The sequence below is a fragment of the Peromyscus leucopus genome, chromosome 4 (assembly GCF_004664715.2).
Source record: "Peromyscus leucopus breed LL Stock chromosome 4, UCI_PerLeu_2.1, whole genome shotgun sequence".
NCBI lineage: Eukaryota > Metazoa > Chordata > Mammalia > Rodentia > Cricetidae > Peromyscus > Peromyscus leucopus.
Window position 1 is genome coordinate 128,889,066 of NC_051066.1, and position 15,696 is coordinate 128,904,761.

General features: G+C 50.0%; 1 protein-coding gene across 1 annotated transcript in view; it reads left to right on the top strand.

Moving 5' to 3' along the window:
- Hck (HCK proto-oncogene, Src family tyrosine kinase) overlaps positions 1 to 15,696 on the top strand; it is a 51,926-nt gene that overhangs the window by 13,774 nt on the left and 22,456 nt on the right. Inside the window, exons 2-8 of the mRNA XM_028887461.2 lie at positions 4,058 to 4,175; positions 8,157 to 8,199; positions 8,988 to 9,087; positions 9,850 to 9,948; positions 11,449 to 11,552; positions 14,326 to 14,475; positions 14,906 to 15,058. Coding sequence (XP_028743294.1) covers positions 4,059 to 4,175; positions 8,157 to 8,199; positions 8,988 to 9,087; positions 9,850 to 9,948; positions 11,449 to 11,552; positions 14,326 to 14,475; positions 14,906 to 15,058 — 766 coding nt within the window. The 5' untranslated portion in view covers position 4,058. The remainder of the gene's footprint in view (positions 1 to 4,057; positions 4,176 to 8,156; positions 8,200 to 8,987; positions 9,088 to 9,849; positions 9,949 to 11,448; positions 11,553 to 14,325; positions 14,476 to 14,905; positions 15,059 to 15,696) is intronic.

Genomic DNA, 15,696 nt, shown 5'->3' on the forward strand with positions numbered 1-15,696 from the left:
GTTTGGATCCACAGAGCTACATAAAGCTGGACACAGCGGCACAAGTGTCTAATCCTTGTGTGCCCTTATGGGAGAATGGGAGGTGGAGGCAGGAGAATGAGTCACCTGAAGCTCTCAGGTCAGCTAGCCTGGCAGATGCAGCAGTGAACAAGAGGCTAGGAACATCCCTTTTCTAAGGGGTGAGTTTATTCTGGAGCTGAGTGACCGTAGTCAAGAATGCAGATTAGGTCACCCCAAATTCCGTGTTCCAACATGAAGCAATCTCATGAAGTTTTTACAGTAACGAGAGAAAGAGAATTATGAATTGAGACACTTTTTAAATACCTCGGTCGGAGCATGAGTTAGGTGGTTACGGCAAAGCAGGAGAATCTCCGCTGTAGGCTTCAGATGCTGTTGGCTTGCTTTCTTAACCCTTCAGTTGGTGGGAAAATGGGGTTTTGTTAAGTCAATACATTGCAGAAGGTTTTTCTCGGTTAGCCACAGGGTGTTGAAGGTGGTCAAGGAATGGCTATTTAGGAGACTCAAGTTAGCCTGTAATTGGGCTCAGCTGTTATTAGGCTCTGGACCTGCTGTGCTGCAGCCTCTGAACATCACTGGGGATCTAATCAGTTAATCCGCTCTGTAGACACAGCTCCTTTCCAGGAATACTCCTTCACAAGGCCCTGTCTCCAAACACAGTGGAGGGGAGTGCCAGCTGCCAAGGCTGTGCTCTGAAGCCCCTACACACACACACACACACACACACACACACACACACACACACACACACACACACACACACGCTGTGGTGCATGCACATCTGCTCCAAGGTGATGGGAATTCCCTGTTTCAAAAGTTCCTGCTGGGAGTGGTGGCTGTAGCTCCTGGCCAAAGGGACTGCAGACTCCCCTGGCCTCTAAGCCACTTGTTTGTTTCGTATCTGGCAGGGGGTGGGGCTTGAACCCAAGGCTCCTCTATGCCTAGCAAGTGCTATAGCACTGAGTCACACCTCCCTCCCACCACACACCCCCATTTTGTGACACATTTGCTCCTAAATAGAAATGTTAGGGCTGAGGTTTCTGTGGGGTTCACTGTGCCCAGTACTTTCACTTCCGTCAGCTCCCTTAGACACCCCCACCCGGTGGGACAGAGCCTACCATCCAGGCTGGGGGCATAGCTCAGTGGTCGGGCTCTTGCTCAACGTTTATGCTGTCCTGGGTTCCATCCACAGCACCAGGAAAGGAAAGGAAAGGAAAGGAGGAAGAGAGAAAGAAAGAAAGAAAGAAAGAAAGAAAGAAAGAAAGAAAGAAAGAAAGAAAGAAAGAAAGAAAGAAAGAAAGAAAGAAAGAGAAAGAGGGAGGGGGAAGGGAGAGGGGGAGGGAGGGAGGGAGGGAGGGAGGGAGGGAGGGAGGGAAGGAAGGAAGGAAGGAAGGAAGGAAGGAAGGAAGGAAGGAAGGAAGGAAGGAAGGAAGGAAGGAAAAAAGAGGACCCCACCATCCTTCCCGAGAGGGTCCTGGAGTGGGAACTTCATGAATATGTAAATCGTCCTTGTAAATGATGCTCACTATGCACTCTGTGATTGAGGCATCCGTGTTGCATTGGTGCGCACAGCTGCATCTGTCTACTGCCCATGCACAGGGATGGAGCTGCACTGCCTCACACTGCAGGTTCCTCTGACTGATCAAAACATACCAGTGTACTGTGATCTTATGCATTGTAAAACACACACGCAAGATGCCGCTTAATTTCCCAGGGCTTTTCTCACAAATCAAGAGATGTTGGTTTCAGGTTTAAATTATAAAGCAGTTGATTCATTGTGATGAAATTTCGAATTAATGATCTAGCATTCCAGGAATCTGAATGTGTTCTCTCCCAGGATAGACAAATACTGGTAAATAGAAGAAATCATGCTGGGTTTTTGTTTTATTTTGTTTTGCTCTTGCTTGAGACTTAAATTGTTTGTTTTGAGACAGGATCTCATGTAGCCCAGGCTGACTTTAGCAACTCAAGTGTAACTGAATCTTCCCATCTGACTACTATCCAGGCCCAACCCTTCTTAGCTTCTGTGATCCAACGAGATGCAGTGTGTTTGGGTGGCGTGGTCATAATGGAGTTCTCTCTCACTGGCCCAGAGCCGTGCAGTTCCAGGAAGCTGGCACTTCCTCCTATAGTGACTGGCAGTCTGCTTTCTCAGCAAACACGTGAGGGAAGAAACTCTTCGGCCACTCTGCAATGAAGTTTTTGAGTATACAGGGCTGGGATCCATCCCTGGGTCCCCATCCCAGGGCCTCACACATGCTAAGTCAACTCTCTACCACCAAGCGATGCCCTTAGCTCCCTACAGTTAAGGTTTGACTCCAATTACTAGGTCAGCATCGAGGTGTGGTGACACACGACTACAACTCTTTCACTAGGAGGCTGAGGCAGGAAGAATGTGAGTTTGAGGCTAGCCTGGGCTACATAGCAGGACAGTCTCAAAACAAACAGGTGAATGTGTTTCTTCTTGATACAGCCGCAAAGCTGGAGAGGTCTGCCTCTAAGAGGTAGGGTCCTATCCCCCAACATCCCTCAGAGCTGCCATTACCCATGGCCAGACATCACAGCATTCTCCTCACAGGGTCCATGCCTGGCTTCCATAGTCCTCCACCCTTCTCCCAGTAACCAGCGATTCATCTTAAAGTGCAGCTGATGCCCTGGAGATACAGCTCAATGGGGTAGTAGCCAGTCTGGAAAATAAAAGTAAAGTAAAAAAAAGAAAGAAAGAAAGAAAAAAAGAAATTGAGCCCCAAAGTCTCCACGGTTCCCACCCTCCTTAGAGTAAAATCTAATTCCTCCCTGGCCTGTGAGATATGGTGGCCTTGCCACGTACCCTTCCTGCTTGGCGAGTTCCACCCCTCCAAGCACACCCCAACCTCAGGACCTTTGCACTTGCTGCTCCCGCGACCTGCCATACTCTACCTTCAGAGAGCCAGTTGTGTCGCTCAGAAACCTGGGCTAATGTCACCTAAGAGAGGCCTTCCCCAGCTGTCCTGTCTCCAGAGCCATGCCCAGCTGTCCCCTACAGCATCCTCTGTCCCCAACTCCGTCATGTCAGTTTCCTGTTCACTAGTTTGTTGTCTGTGTCTGCTTTTCATCTCCAGTTGAGCTCCAGAGGACCTGAACTGGCCTGTCCTATTCATGGTTTTAGAAAAATAACACAAATGTTAGCAGGGAATGGGGCTTAATTGGAAGATTGCTTACGCAGCATGCACAGAGTCCTGGGTTCCACATAAATTCTGTGTGATGTTGCATGCTTGTAATTGGCAGCACTTGGGAGGTGGAGGCAGGAGGATCAGAAGATCAAGGGCATCCTCAGCTACATGGCTGAGCTGGAGGCTAGCCTGGGATATAGGAGAATCTGTCTTTAAAAAAAAAAAAAGGTAAACTTGAATGAACAAATGAATGAATGAATGACCAGATAAACCCACTAGAAAGAGGAGAAAAGGAAGGAAGGAAGGATGAAAAAGAGAACGAATGGAGCTATAAACCAATCATAACACAAGGAGTATGAAGCTCGGTTATTTTTCTGGATTGCTTGAGCCATGTCATACATCTTCATCGTTGGGACTTAACACCCAGTGACAATACAGTTTTATCTCATGTCAAGCTCTTTGGGGCTGGGATGCCATCCAAAGGCTGCTGAGTGTTTCCCATTGCCACAGGTTTCCCCATCCTTCCAGCGCTCTGCAGGAGGGGTAGAGAGTTTGCTGGGGATGGGAATGACAGATGAAGTGCAGTGGTGTGCAGGGGTCAGGGATCAGCTCAGTTTCCTAACCCCAGGCCAACACGACCCACCACCCACATTGCCCCACACTGCTCCACAGCTCTGCCATGCTGTTTCCATTAGTCTTGTGATTTTCCTTAGTGGACTCCCCATTCTGCTGGTCCTTAGAGCCCAGGACTAGAACGCCATGTGAGCTCTGACCAAGCAGCATGGCAGACGGTCCAGAGAAAAGCTGAGGACCCAAGCAGTTTCACTCGGGGCAGGCAGGCAGGGTGGGGATGCGAAGACTCCTGTCTTCCCTTCTTTTGGCTACAGGATGGGATGCATGAAGTCCAAGTTCCTTCGAGATGGAAGCAAGGTCTCGAAAACAGAACCGAGTGGCCATCAGAAGGGTCCGGTGAATGTGCCAGATCCCACGCCTTCCAACAAGCTGGTGAGTAGGGAACCCCAGGGAGCTACCCAGCGCTTGCCATAGGGCCTTCAAACCCTTTCCTGACCTGGCCCAGTGAAGTCAACTTGGGTGAGATGGAACCCCGTGAGCCATTTCCAGGATGCTTCCCTAGGCATGGAAGCTGCTTCTTATGTGGCAACCAGGGCCTGGCCCTGGTCTCCGCCTCTCAATCAAGTCAGGTGTGGACCTTGAACCTGGAGCCTGTCCACAGCAGTCCAAGCAGACCCGTGACAACAGCAGCAGCGTGGCTGTCCATCTGCCTGACAAAGGTGTAACAGCAATCCCAGCAAGGGGAGCAGCAGCAGCCATGGTGGGGGCTGAGGGATGATGGCTCAGTGGGTAAAGTACTGTTGCTCAAGAGTGAGGACCAGAGCTTGGATCCCCAGTAGCATCTACGATCTCAGCGCTCAGAGGCAGAGACACGGGCTCTCCGGAGTAAGCTGGCCAGATAGACTTCCCAATGAGAGACACCCTCCATCAATATATAAGATGGAGAGGGAGAGAGGAAGACATCAGCTTCAGGGACCCCATACATGTGTGCACCCGTGTACACACATACCTGTACACAGATGTGCCTCTGCATACACATGAACACACATAAATGGACATCACACACATGCGAAACAAAAATAAGACCCCTGCCGTAGTGGCTATTTTAGTTACTTTCCCCTTACTCTGATGAAGCACCACAACCAAGGTGACTTTTAGAAGGGGTTTATTTGGACTCATGGTTCTCGAGGGTTAGAGTCCATGATGGTGGAGCAGAGGCAGCAGGCGGCGGCCATGGCGACTGAGCAGCAGCTGAGCGCTCACATCTTGAGCCATAGAGAAGGAATCAGAACTGGTACGAGCCTTTTAACTCTCAAAACCCACCCCCACTGACATACTCCCTCCAGCAAGGCCACACCTCCTCAGCCTCCCAAACAGTGCCATCAGTTGGAGGCCGAGTGTTCAAATGCATGCGCCTGTGTAGACCCCCACAGTGACTGTAGGGGCATCAGTGAGAATAGTCAATAAAATGAAGGTATAATACAGGAAGTGGGAGGCGGCTCAGTCCATTCGGGGTTTCCCACACAAGCGCAAGAACCCGAGTTGCATCTCTAGAACTCACGTTTAAAGACAGACAGAAGAGAAAAGAAGCCAGATGTGGTGGTACATGCTTATAACCCCAGCACTGAGGAGGCAGAGGCATGCCGATTCCTGGGGCTTGCTGGCCAGACAGCCTAACCTAATCAGAGAATGCTATGCCAGTGGGAGATCTTGCTCCAGCAAAACAGAACAAGTGCATGGCTCCGGAGGAAGAATGACCTAACAAAGACCACGTGGTCAGCAAGAGCACAAAATCAAGAGCTGCTGCGGCAGAGGTGAACACTCACACTGGGTGCTGCGGTTGAGGTGGTGCTAGGGTAACAGGGGTCCCACACAGCCACTGTGATCGTCCCCATAGGCTCATGCCTCTCAGAGCTCTGATGGGAGCTACGGTCATGGCTGCAGTCACAGCAGCATAGGAGGTGTAATTGTTGTCCTCTTCTCTAGACACCCACTCTGTTCTGGGCACAAGGAGCAGGTGTGTGTCCCTGAGAATCTTCATCCTAGCCTGGGAAGCAGAAGGATGCTGCTCATCATCAGGGTGACTCAGGTCCAAAGAACTTGAGTGGTCCTGGGGTGAGGAGATCAAGCATCTGGGAAGCCATCAAGTTTGGGGCCTTTCAGCCTCCAAACCTGGAGCTCTATCTGCTTTGAGGCCCTTGGGTCCTTCCCTTCATTTGCTAGTGGTGAGGGAGCTCATTCTCAGTGTTTCCCAAAGGGGAGTGCATCCCTTCATCTGCTGGTCCCTTAGGAAGCTCTTCCTGAGTCAGTGAGGTGGGTCTGGGGAAAAGGCACTTGCATTGCAAGCCTGGCAGCCTGAGTTAAAGCCCCACAGAAGTGGAAGGAGAGAAGTGACGTCACAGAGATAGCTACATGCACACCATGACAGGGGCGTCCACACTCACACACCATGCACTCGCAGAGCACACACAATAATATTTTAAGTTCTTCCTCAGCCGGGTGGTGGTGATGCACACCTTTAATCCCAGCATCCTGGAGGCAGAGGCAGGTGGATCTCTGAGTTCGAGCCCAGCCTGGTCTACAGAGTGAGTTCCAGGACAGCCCCGGCTACACCGAGAAACCCTGTCTCAAAAAAAAAAAAAAAAAAAAAAAAAAAAAAAAAAAAAAAAAAAAAAGTTCTTCCTTATTGAAGGGAGGTCAGTTACACATAATCCTCCCCCTTTATCCCAAGCCTGCCCCAAATGCATACAGTCCCTTCACCCAGTGACAGCCCACTGTGAAGGCAAAAGCTTGCCCCAGGTCCACCCCTCTGAGCCTTCTCAGGATGTGAGCCCTAGACTTCTGTTCTACGTGTCCTTCTCCAAGTGTGAGGCTCAGAATAGGACTATTCCTGAGAAGAGGAAATAATGCAATGGCCGCCCCCTCCCTTTTTGACCTCTGTTAACACAGCCTGTGGTTACACAAATGTCTCACACTGGTGACATCCTGAGTTGGTTCCATCCCTGGGTATTTTCCTCACTTGAAAAGCCCTGCTTCTGGAGGTCAGCTTTGGGTTGTCCTTCCTGAGAAGGGGTGAAGTTGTCAGAGCTCATGCTGTTCCCTCCTCCTTGGTGCTGACCCAGAGGTGGAGGTAAGTAAGAGAATGTTTCTAGGAGAAGGTGTTCCCAGGCCAAATCTGTTCGAGAAACCCTGGATGACATCCTTAAGGACATCTCGGAGCCTTTAAGAATCTTTCAAAACAAACATCAATTATCCCTCAGTGCTTCCTCAAACGAATGTGTAAGGGCACGTGTGACAGGAGGCACACTCTTACTGAAGATAAAACGTCATGAATTACAGAGCTGGGCTAGTGACACATTCCCTAAAAGCACCAATCATTATCAGTTTGATATGGACATTTAAAAACACTTTTCCATGCATTTACCAATCCAGTACCAAGTACATGTCCACGGGAAATATGTATCCGTGTTTGATATAAATATATAATGATTTGCTTGTTTGTATGCTCACTTTTGAAGACAGGGTCTCACTCTGTAGTTCAGGCTGCTTGGCACCCAGTGTTGGCATTATATGTGTGCACCACCATGCCCAGCTTCAATAATGTAATGTCCAGCAGATGTCTTAGTTAGAGTTTCTATTGCTGGGAAGAGACGCCATGACCATGGCAACTCTTATAAAGGAAAAACATTTCACTGGGGTGCCTTACATTTTCAGAGGTTTAGTCCATTATCATCATGGTGCAATATGGTGGTGTGCAGGCAGACATGGTGCTGGAGAAGGAACTGAGTGTCCTACATCTTGACTTGCAGGCAACAGGAAGTGGTCTGAGACACTGGGTGTAGCTTGAGCACATGAGATCTCAAAGCTTGTCTCCTCCGTAACACTTCCTCCAACAAGACCACACGTACTCCAATAAGGCCACACCTCCTAATAGTGCCACTCCCTTTGGGGGCCATTTTCTGTCAAACCACCATAGCAGAAGAAGCTGTTTTCACTTAGCAATGCCTGTGAAGTCCTCTAAGTGATACTTAGAGCCCCATGGCCCTGGTGACCATGCCTCTTTCACTGGGCTCTCAGATTGCTGCACAAGCATGATGAAGTCTGTTCACGAGAAACCTGGTACCCAAGGTACCTTCAGATATCAATAAAAAACACTGATGTGGACCAGTTCTCTCTCTTTGTGGGAGGAGCAATCCAGCCTTTTCCAGTATTTCAAGACAAAGGCCCAGGTCACAAGCTAAGAGATCTCCATCCTTGAGCAAGCTCTGCTCCTTATTATGCCACGTGACTCCACCTAGGCCTGTAATCCTCTCCTACCAGGACCCAGGGCCAGAGCAAGGTGTCCTTAGATATCCTTTCAATACAGGCTCCTCATACTTTAGACCCATGTCCTTTTCCTGTTTCTTCCTGCAGGGGCCAAGCAACAACAACAGCATGCCCCCAGGGTTTGTGGAGGGTGAGTATCTGGAGGCAGGGGTCGCCGGCATCGTGTACCATCTATTAGCTTAGGTTCTGAGTTGTATGTAGTTGATGGGAAAAAGTCAAAAACATCTGTATTAATTTGTTTTTGTTTGGTTGGTTTAAGGGTTTTGTTTTTGTTTTTGTTTTTGGTGATGCTGTGATAAAACACTATGACCAAATGCACCTTGGGGGAGGAAAGGGTTTATTTCATCTTACAACTTGCAGATCACAGTCGGTCACTGAGAGAAGTCAGAGCAAAAACTCGGCAGGAAGCTAGAAACAGGAACTGAAGCAGAGATCACCCAGAAACAGTGCTTATTGGCTTGTTCAACCTGCTTTCTTATATATTTCTTATATATATCTAAAACCAGCTGTCCAAGGGAAACACAGCCCTTAGGGGGCTGGACCCTTCTACGTCAACCATCAATCAAGAAAAAAAAAAATGCCCTACAGACTTGCCCACAGGTCAATCTGACTTGGGCAATTCTTTATTTGAAGTTCCCTCTTCCCAAGTGACTCTGGTTTGGGTCAAGTTGGTGAAAACTAACCAGCACTCCATCCTTGAGTATCCTCTGAATTACTCCTGAGTCCCTTGCCAGAGCTCTTGTGTTTTGAGAACATCACCCAGTGATGTGGGCAGGGTCCTATGGGCTTTAACCAGCATCACACCCAGCACTGGAGGCTGCTCGCTCGGTCATCTATGAGACAGGCAAAGGAGTGGGTCCAGAGTGGGGTGCTGGGGGCCGGCACGGGGTCTCATCCTGGCATCTCCTTCCCTGGCAGGCTCTGAGGACATCGTTGTGGTTGCACTTTATGACTACGAGGCCATTCACCGTGAAGACCTCAGCTTCCAGAAGGGAGACCAGATGGTGGTCCTGGAGGAGTGAGTTCTAGCCTGGTCCTAAGACACACCCACCTGCCGGGTTTAGCTACATTCTTGTTCTGCATCATTAGAGAACCCGAGAACCTGTCTAACTCTGGCAGTAAATGACAGATGAGAACTTGAGTGCATACCACAGAGGAGGAGGACTTTGCTACCTCTTGGGTAACAGAAACGGTGACAGGAACTGTCCCCTTCCAGGCAGGCTCTCTGCAGAGCCTTCCTAAGGCTCCTGTGACTGGGCTCCAGGAGTCCCTGCAGGCCTGGCCCCTTCTGGAGGCTTTGCACTCAGACATCCCTGGGTCTCTGAGTTCCCTACCTGGGATGGTCACAGCTTTCAGCATCGGGCTGCTACAAGAGTTCAGATTATACTGAGATCCCAGAGTGGGACCTGGCCATGCACAGTCAAACCCTGAGCCCACAGCCTTCTGCTCTGGACCCCTGCTGAACCAATCAATGTGAGTGCTTCCTGGACACAGGTCCTGGATTGGGTAAGGGTAGTCCAGCCAAGGATAAAAGTCCAGGAAGGAGAAGGGATCCAAAGACCCGGGGTGTAGTCTGTGACTCAGGGACAGACTTCACCCCAAATTCCTGTGGAGACTATCAGCTCCTCTACCCTAGTCCAGGCACATGCTGGGTGTCCTGTGCCTCACCCTCCTGGCTTCCTGAGTGTGGGGAGGAGGAGCTTTCTAGGCCTAAGTGGGGGCCACAAGGGACTGAAGGGTTCCTGCACCCACTGACCCTTCTTTCCCTCCTTTCCCTTAGGTCTGGGGAGTGGTGGAGGGCACGATCCTTGTCCACCCGTAAAGAAGGCTACATCCCAAGCAACTATGTGGCTCGTGTTAACTCTTTGGAGACGGAGGAGTAAGTGTTCCATCCCTGTCTTCCAGAAAGTGGCCTGAGCAAAACTGACCTGCTCCCACCTCAGCACCGTTACACATACTCTTTCCCCTGCCGGCACCCTCCCCCTGGGGCTCTTGGCTTGGCTGCTTCTCCCCTTGCTTTAGACTTCAGAGGCCTGTCCCAACACCCTGTCCAAGATGGCTCCCAGGAAGCCTGTTTCTACTTCCTTCTGAACATATCCCACTGGCAAAAAGGAACATTGGGTTTTTTGGTCATCCATACATGCACATCTGTCTGTCTCCCTCTTGAGTATGAGCTCTCACACCCGGGCTCTGGAGCTAGACAGTCTGGGTTCCAATCCTGTCTCTTCCACTTCCAAGCTGCGTGACTCCAGACAAGCTACTTGTCCTCTTGGTTATCCAGTTTGATCACTATAAAATAAGAATAATAAAGATGACAATTACATAGAGCTAGGTCTCTAGGTAGGCTGGGGCTGGAGGCTCAGTGGTTAAGAACACTGGCTGCCTTTCCAGAAAACTGAAGTTTAGTTCCCAACACAGGGGTTTACAACTGCCTGTAACTCCAGCTCCAGGGGATCTGACATTCTTCTGGCCTCCATGGACACCAGCTCTCTCTCTCTCTCTCTCTCTCTCTCTCTCTCTCTCTCACACACACACACACACACACACACACACACACACAAATACACACATACAAATACACACACAACACACACACACACACACACACACACACACACACACACACACACGCAAGAGGTGGGGGGAGAGAGAGAAGGAATTTATTTTTAAAAAACAAATGAGCCGGGCTTCATGGCCCACTTCTTTAATCCCAACACTTGGGAAGCAGAGGCAGGTGGATCTCTGTGCATTTGAGGCCAGAGTGGCGGGGTTGGGGTGGGGGTGGGGTGGGGGGTGGGGGGTTGATGGATGCTAGCTGTCTTTCTCCCTTGTTGATAACTGAGGAAACAGAGAATAGAATGACAGTCACCCAGCAGGGTTGAGGCAAGCTGACATCTTCTCAGGGCTCCCTGCCCATTGTGGTAGCAAACTGCTCCTTGTCCTAGTGAGAGTGAGAATTGCCTGAGCCTTTACAACAGGAACTTTTCCATCTGTACCCGAAATAGCAGGGGGAAGAAAAAAAAGGAAGGAAGAGAAAAAGGAAGGGTGGGAGGGAGGGAGGGAGGGAGGGAGGGAAGGGGGGAAGAAGGGAGGGAGAAAAGGAAGGAGGGGAGGGAGAGAGGGAGGAAGGAGAGAGACAGAGAGAGACACAGAGAAAGAGAGAGAGAGAGAGAGAGAGAGAGAGAGAGAGAGAGAGAGAGAGAGAACGAGAATAGCTGTTTCCCACCAGCCCACCCCCACCCCCAAAAGTAAGAAAAATGATGAAATTGCTTGACCCTTGACTTCTGGGTGGGCTTGTCAAGGTATGGCCTGGGCATCATATGAGCAGGACAGGCCGGTCCATCTTGAGGCTCACACTGTACTCATTAATTTCTGGCAGGTGGTTCTTCAAGGGTATCAGCCGGAAGGATGCAGAGCGCCACCTCCTGGCTCCCGGCAATGTGCTAGGCTCCTTCATGATCAGGGACAGTGAGACCACCAAAGGTGATGCCAGCCCTCCCTGCCTGCCTGTGCCCCGTGCTGCCACCTCCCACCCCTAGGGACATTCTCTGAGGAGGGCCGAGCAGCCCTGTCAAGTGGCCATGCTGCCAGGCTTTCTTCTGTCCTTTGCTGCTCTGAGCGATGGGAGGGCGAAGGGTCTTTGCTGGGTGGCTGTCCTCAGTCCTGGTAGATGCAGGCTGAGGTCACCGGAAGTGGTCTGAGCCCTGACAGCAAACATACATCCTGCTGACACTTGGTCCCCAACTTTGATGAAGTTCCTGGTTTAATTTTTTAAATAGCTAACCTACTGTGTCCTGCCCACAAGTCTCGTTCCTCCCTGGTGAGGAAGCAGTGTGGGGTGAGGTGAGGCTAGACCCAAAACAACCTCTGGGACTCACTTAAAGTTCTGTCTTGGTGGGAGCAGCGAGATGGCTTAGCCAGATGCCTGATGTCGAGTTTGACAGCCTGACTTTGATCCCCAGGATCTACATGGTAAAAAGAAGAACCAACTCCTGAGAGTTGTCCTCTGACCTCTACGAGCATGACATGACCTGCATGTGCTCTATCCCATAGAGACATAGTGGGGGGAAGCTCTTGGGGGCATGTGGATAGGAAGATGTCATGGATGGGTAGATATCAGGAGTCTTGTCCTGAAATTTCTGTACTAAAAAGGTGGCATCTTTAGTGGGTGACCAGAATTTCAAGAAAAGAAAAAGAAAAAATTACCTCAAACCACAGAGAGTGGTTCCAACTAGCACCACCCAGGTGAGTTCCCCAGAGTGGCACACAGGCGCTATGTGAGTTCAGACTTCACGTGTCCAGCAAGCCTTGGGCTGTCACTTGCTTTCAAAGTCACTTGAATAGGTCAGCCAGTTGTATAAGGTGTGGCCTGGTTGGGACTGTGAGGCACATAGGTTTGGAGACAGTGAAGGCATCTGTGTGTCTGGGATCAGTTCTTCCATCCACGTCTGAGGTCAGCAAGCATTTACGCTGCAGGGAGGCACAGCTTCTTGCCTCCAGCTGTGCCAATGATAGTTTAGCGATTGGGCTGTCCAGTTCTGCAGGGAAGCAGAGAAATCAATGGCACCATGGCAGACCCGTGGATAAGGAGGGGGGCGGGAGGGGGGCTTGGCTAGCTTCCATAACCCTCTGGGGAAGGGGGTATGCTGGAGATCAAATAGATTTAGAATGAGGCCCCGAGCACTTGGCAGCTTCCCAGATCCTGCATACCCTATCTAGCAACAGCTACTCCGGGCTGCCCCCTTGACTGGGACAGAGTGGCTAAGAAGGGGCCCTGGAGCCAACTGGCCAGGTTTGGAACCCAAATGTGCCACTGACCAGCTATGTGACTCCAAATAAGTTATGTTGACACTTCAGTTTCCTCACCTATATAAAATGAGGCTGATAATACCTCAGGAGGCTATTCACTATCATGAGTAATATAACCCATGTCATTTTAATTCATTAAAATGCATACTATTCCCATTCATTCATCATGTAATTTTAACTTACTGAAATGTGTACTATTCCTATTCATTTGCTGTTCACTTGACCAGCATACTTAGAACAGTGCTTGGCATGTACAGTCAACTGTCATTCAGCAATTTAAACCTCCCCTGAAGCCTATGACACTGTGCTATTAAAAAGAAAAAGAATGCAAGGCAGAGAGACTGGTTAGCATAGCTCACACATGGCAAACTGTGGCCATGGACTGGAAGACGTGTGTGTCTCTGGTCCATGTGACAATCTGTGCCATAGCTTACCGCAAGCTATGATTTAGAGTAATGTATCTATTACCTCACAATTCTGGAAGGCAAGCGTCTGCACTCACTGGGCTCAAGGTGTCTGTGGGACTGGCTCCTTCTGGAAGCTTGCAGGGTGGGGGTGGGCCCCATATCACTTCTGTCCTTTGGGGCTTTGAGCGGCCACCAGCATTGTTTGGCTCATGGCTTTTCCTCTCCAGCACCTGTTTCCACCTGTACATTCACTAACCACCTCCCTCTGATAAACACCCTTCTGGATTCACTTGGAACCCCTTGGATTCTATGTCATATAAGGTCACATATTCCCAGGTGCAAGGATTCACATATGACTATCATGGACCATGATGCAGCTGACCACAGTACATTTTTCACATTTCATAATCAGACTAGGTTTTCTTTGTTCTTTCTTTTTATTTGTATGTTTCTGTTTCTCTCTCTCTCTCTCTCTCTCTTTACCAAATTAGTGTGGCATCTGGGCTTTTTCTTCTTTAAATAAATGGTAGATGGATGCATAGATAGATAGATAGATAGATAGATAGATAGATAGATAGATAGATAGATAACAGACAGATAGGTTGATAGATAGCTAGAAGGTAGATGATGAGTAGATGGATAGATAGCTGATAGATCAGAAATAATGAAGTGGTAGTGATGACCAGCTTTACTGACTGTCCCAAGTCATTTACAAGCATTACTTCTGTTTGTCACTGGGCAATGTGATGAGACGGACCTGTAAAACTCTTGTTTTACAGGTGAGAAAACCGAGGCATAGAAAGGCCATGCAGTCATGTGCCCAAGGGCTCATAACTGAGAGTAGCAGACCTGGGATGGGAACCCATGCAGTCCGATGCCTCAGCCCACTCTTAGTGACGTGAGCATCTGCCCAGGTGTGCATGTGCTCACATGATGCCAGCAGAGGCCTCACAGGGAATCATAAAGATGTCCAGGAACTGACATCAGGTGGCCAGGCCTCTGAGGTGCCATTCTGAGGGGCTTCTCTTGGACCAATGCAGGGAGCTACTCATTGTCTGTTCGAGACTACGACCCCCAGCACGGGGACACGGTGAAGCATTATAAGATCCGGACACTGGACAGTGGCGGCTTCTACATCTCTCCGAGGAGCACCTTCAGCAGCCTACAGGAACTTGTGGTCCACTACAAGAGTGAGTCCTGCCCAAGGCCTTGCCCCCACACTTGACGGCAGAGCCCAAGCTGGTCACCACTGCACAGTGCAGCCCAGCTGGGTGCTATCCCTAGCCACAGCCTTTATTCCTCAGCATCCTGGCTGTGTTTGACAATGGTTGTCTGCTTCTGGGGAGGGAACCAGAGGCTGGCACATGATAGGCAAGTACTGGATCACATCAGCCCCCGCTAAGAAGGGCCTGTCTCTCAGAATCCCAGTCACATGGGATTCTGAGTGACGACCTTGAGGCACCCAGAGGTCTTCCTGTCCTTGTCAGGGGAACAGTCACTCGGGGCAGTCCTGAAGGTCTGGGCGTGTTGGACTTGGAAGTGGAGGCACCCGGGTAGCATCTCATCATGCTCTGTTCTTTGGGGAGTGTACCACCTGCTGAATGGGGCACTCTGTTTCAGAGGGCAAGGATGGGCTCTGCCAGAAGCTGTCAGTGCCATGTGTGTCTCCCAAACCCCAGAAGCCATGGGAGAAAGATGCCTGGGAGATTCCTCGAGAATCCCTCCAGATGGAGAAGAAACTTGGAGCCGGGCAGTTTGGAGAAGTGTGGATGGGTAAGGAGATGGGGCCAGAGTCTCCAAGGCTGGGAGGGCCCTGCCGGTGTGGGAGAACACACATCAGAGGAGATTTAAATAATAACCCCAAAGGGCCACTCCTCAGATAACAAACCAAATTGTCTACTGGGAAATCACTATTTTGCCTTTGTGGTCAGGCTTGAGGGTCAAGGAACTGCCCTCTAGGAGGCCGGAGCCCTGGATGGCAAAGGCCCTCTCTGTTGTGTGGAGTTGGCCAGCCTACCTCTGGAGCTGGCAAAACCAGCCTCTTGGGATGATGGGGGGTGGGGGGGGTGATTAAATTGTTGAAAAGAAAGTAAGAGTAATTTAGTGATCCAGGCCTATAATCCCAGCTACATATTGAGACAGGAGGGCACAAGTTCAAGGCCAACCTGGACAACTTAGTAAGACCCTGTTTCAAAATACAAAGTGAAAGGGGTCTGGGGATGTAGCTCAGTAGTAGAGCACTTTACTAGTATGAGGCCCTGGCTCAGTCACTGGTTGTGAGTGTGTGTTGGGGATGAACTTGGTGGAAGACAAGGACAGAAAAGTGGGCATGGCCAAGTCACACAGGGCCTGTGGGGCATAGTGAATCTGGTATTTGTTTCAAGGCAGAGTTAAACACTGTGCATGCAGGC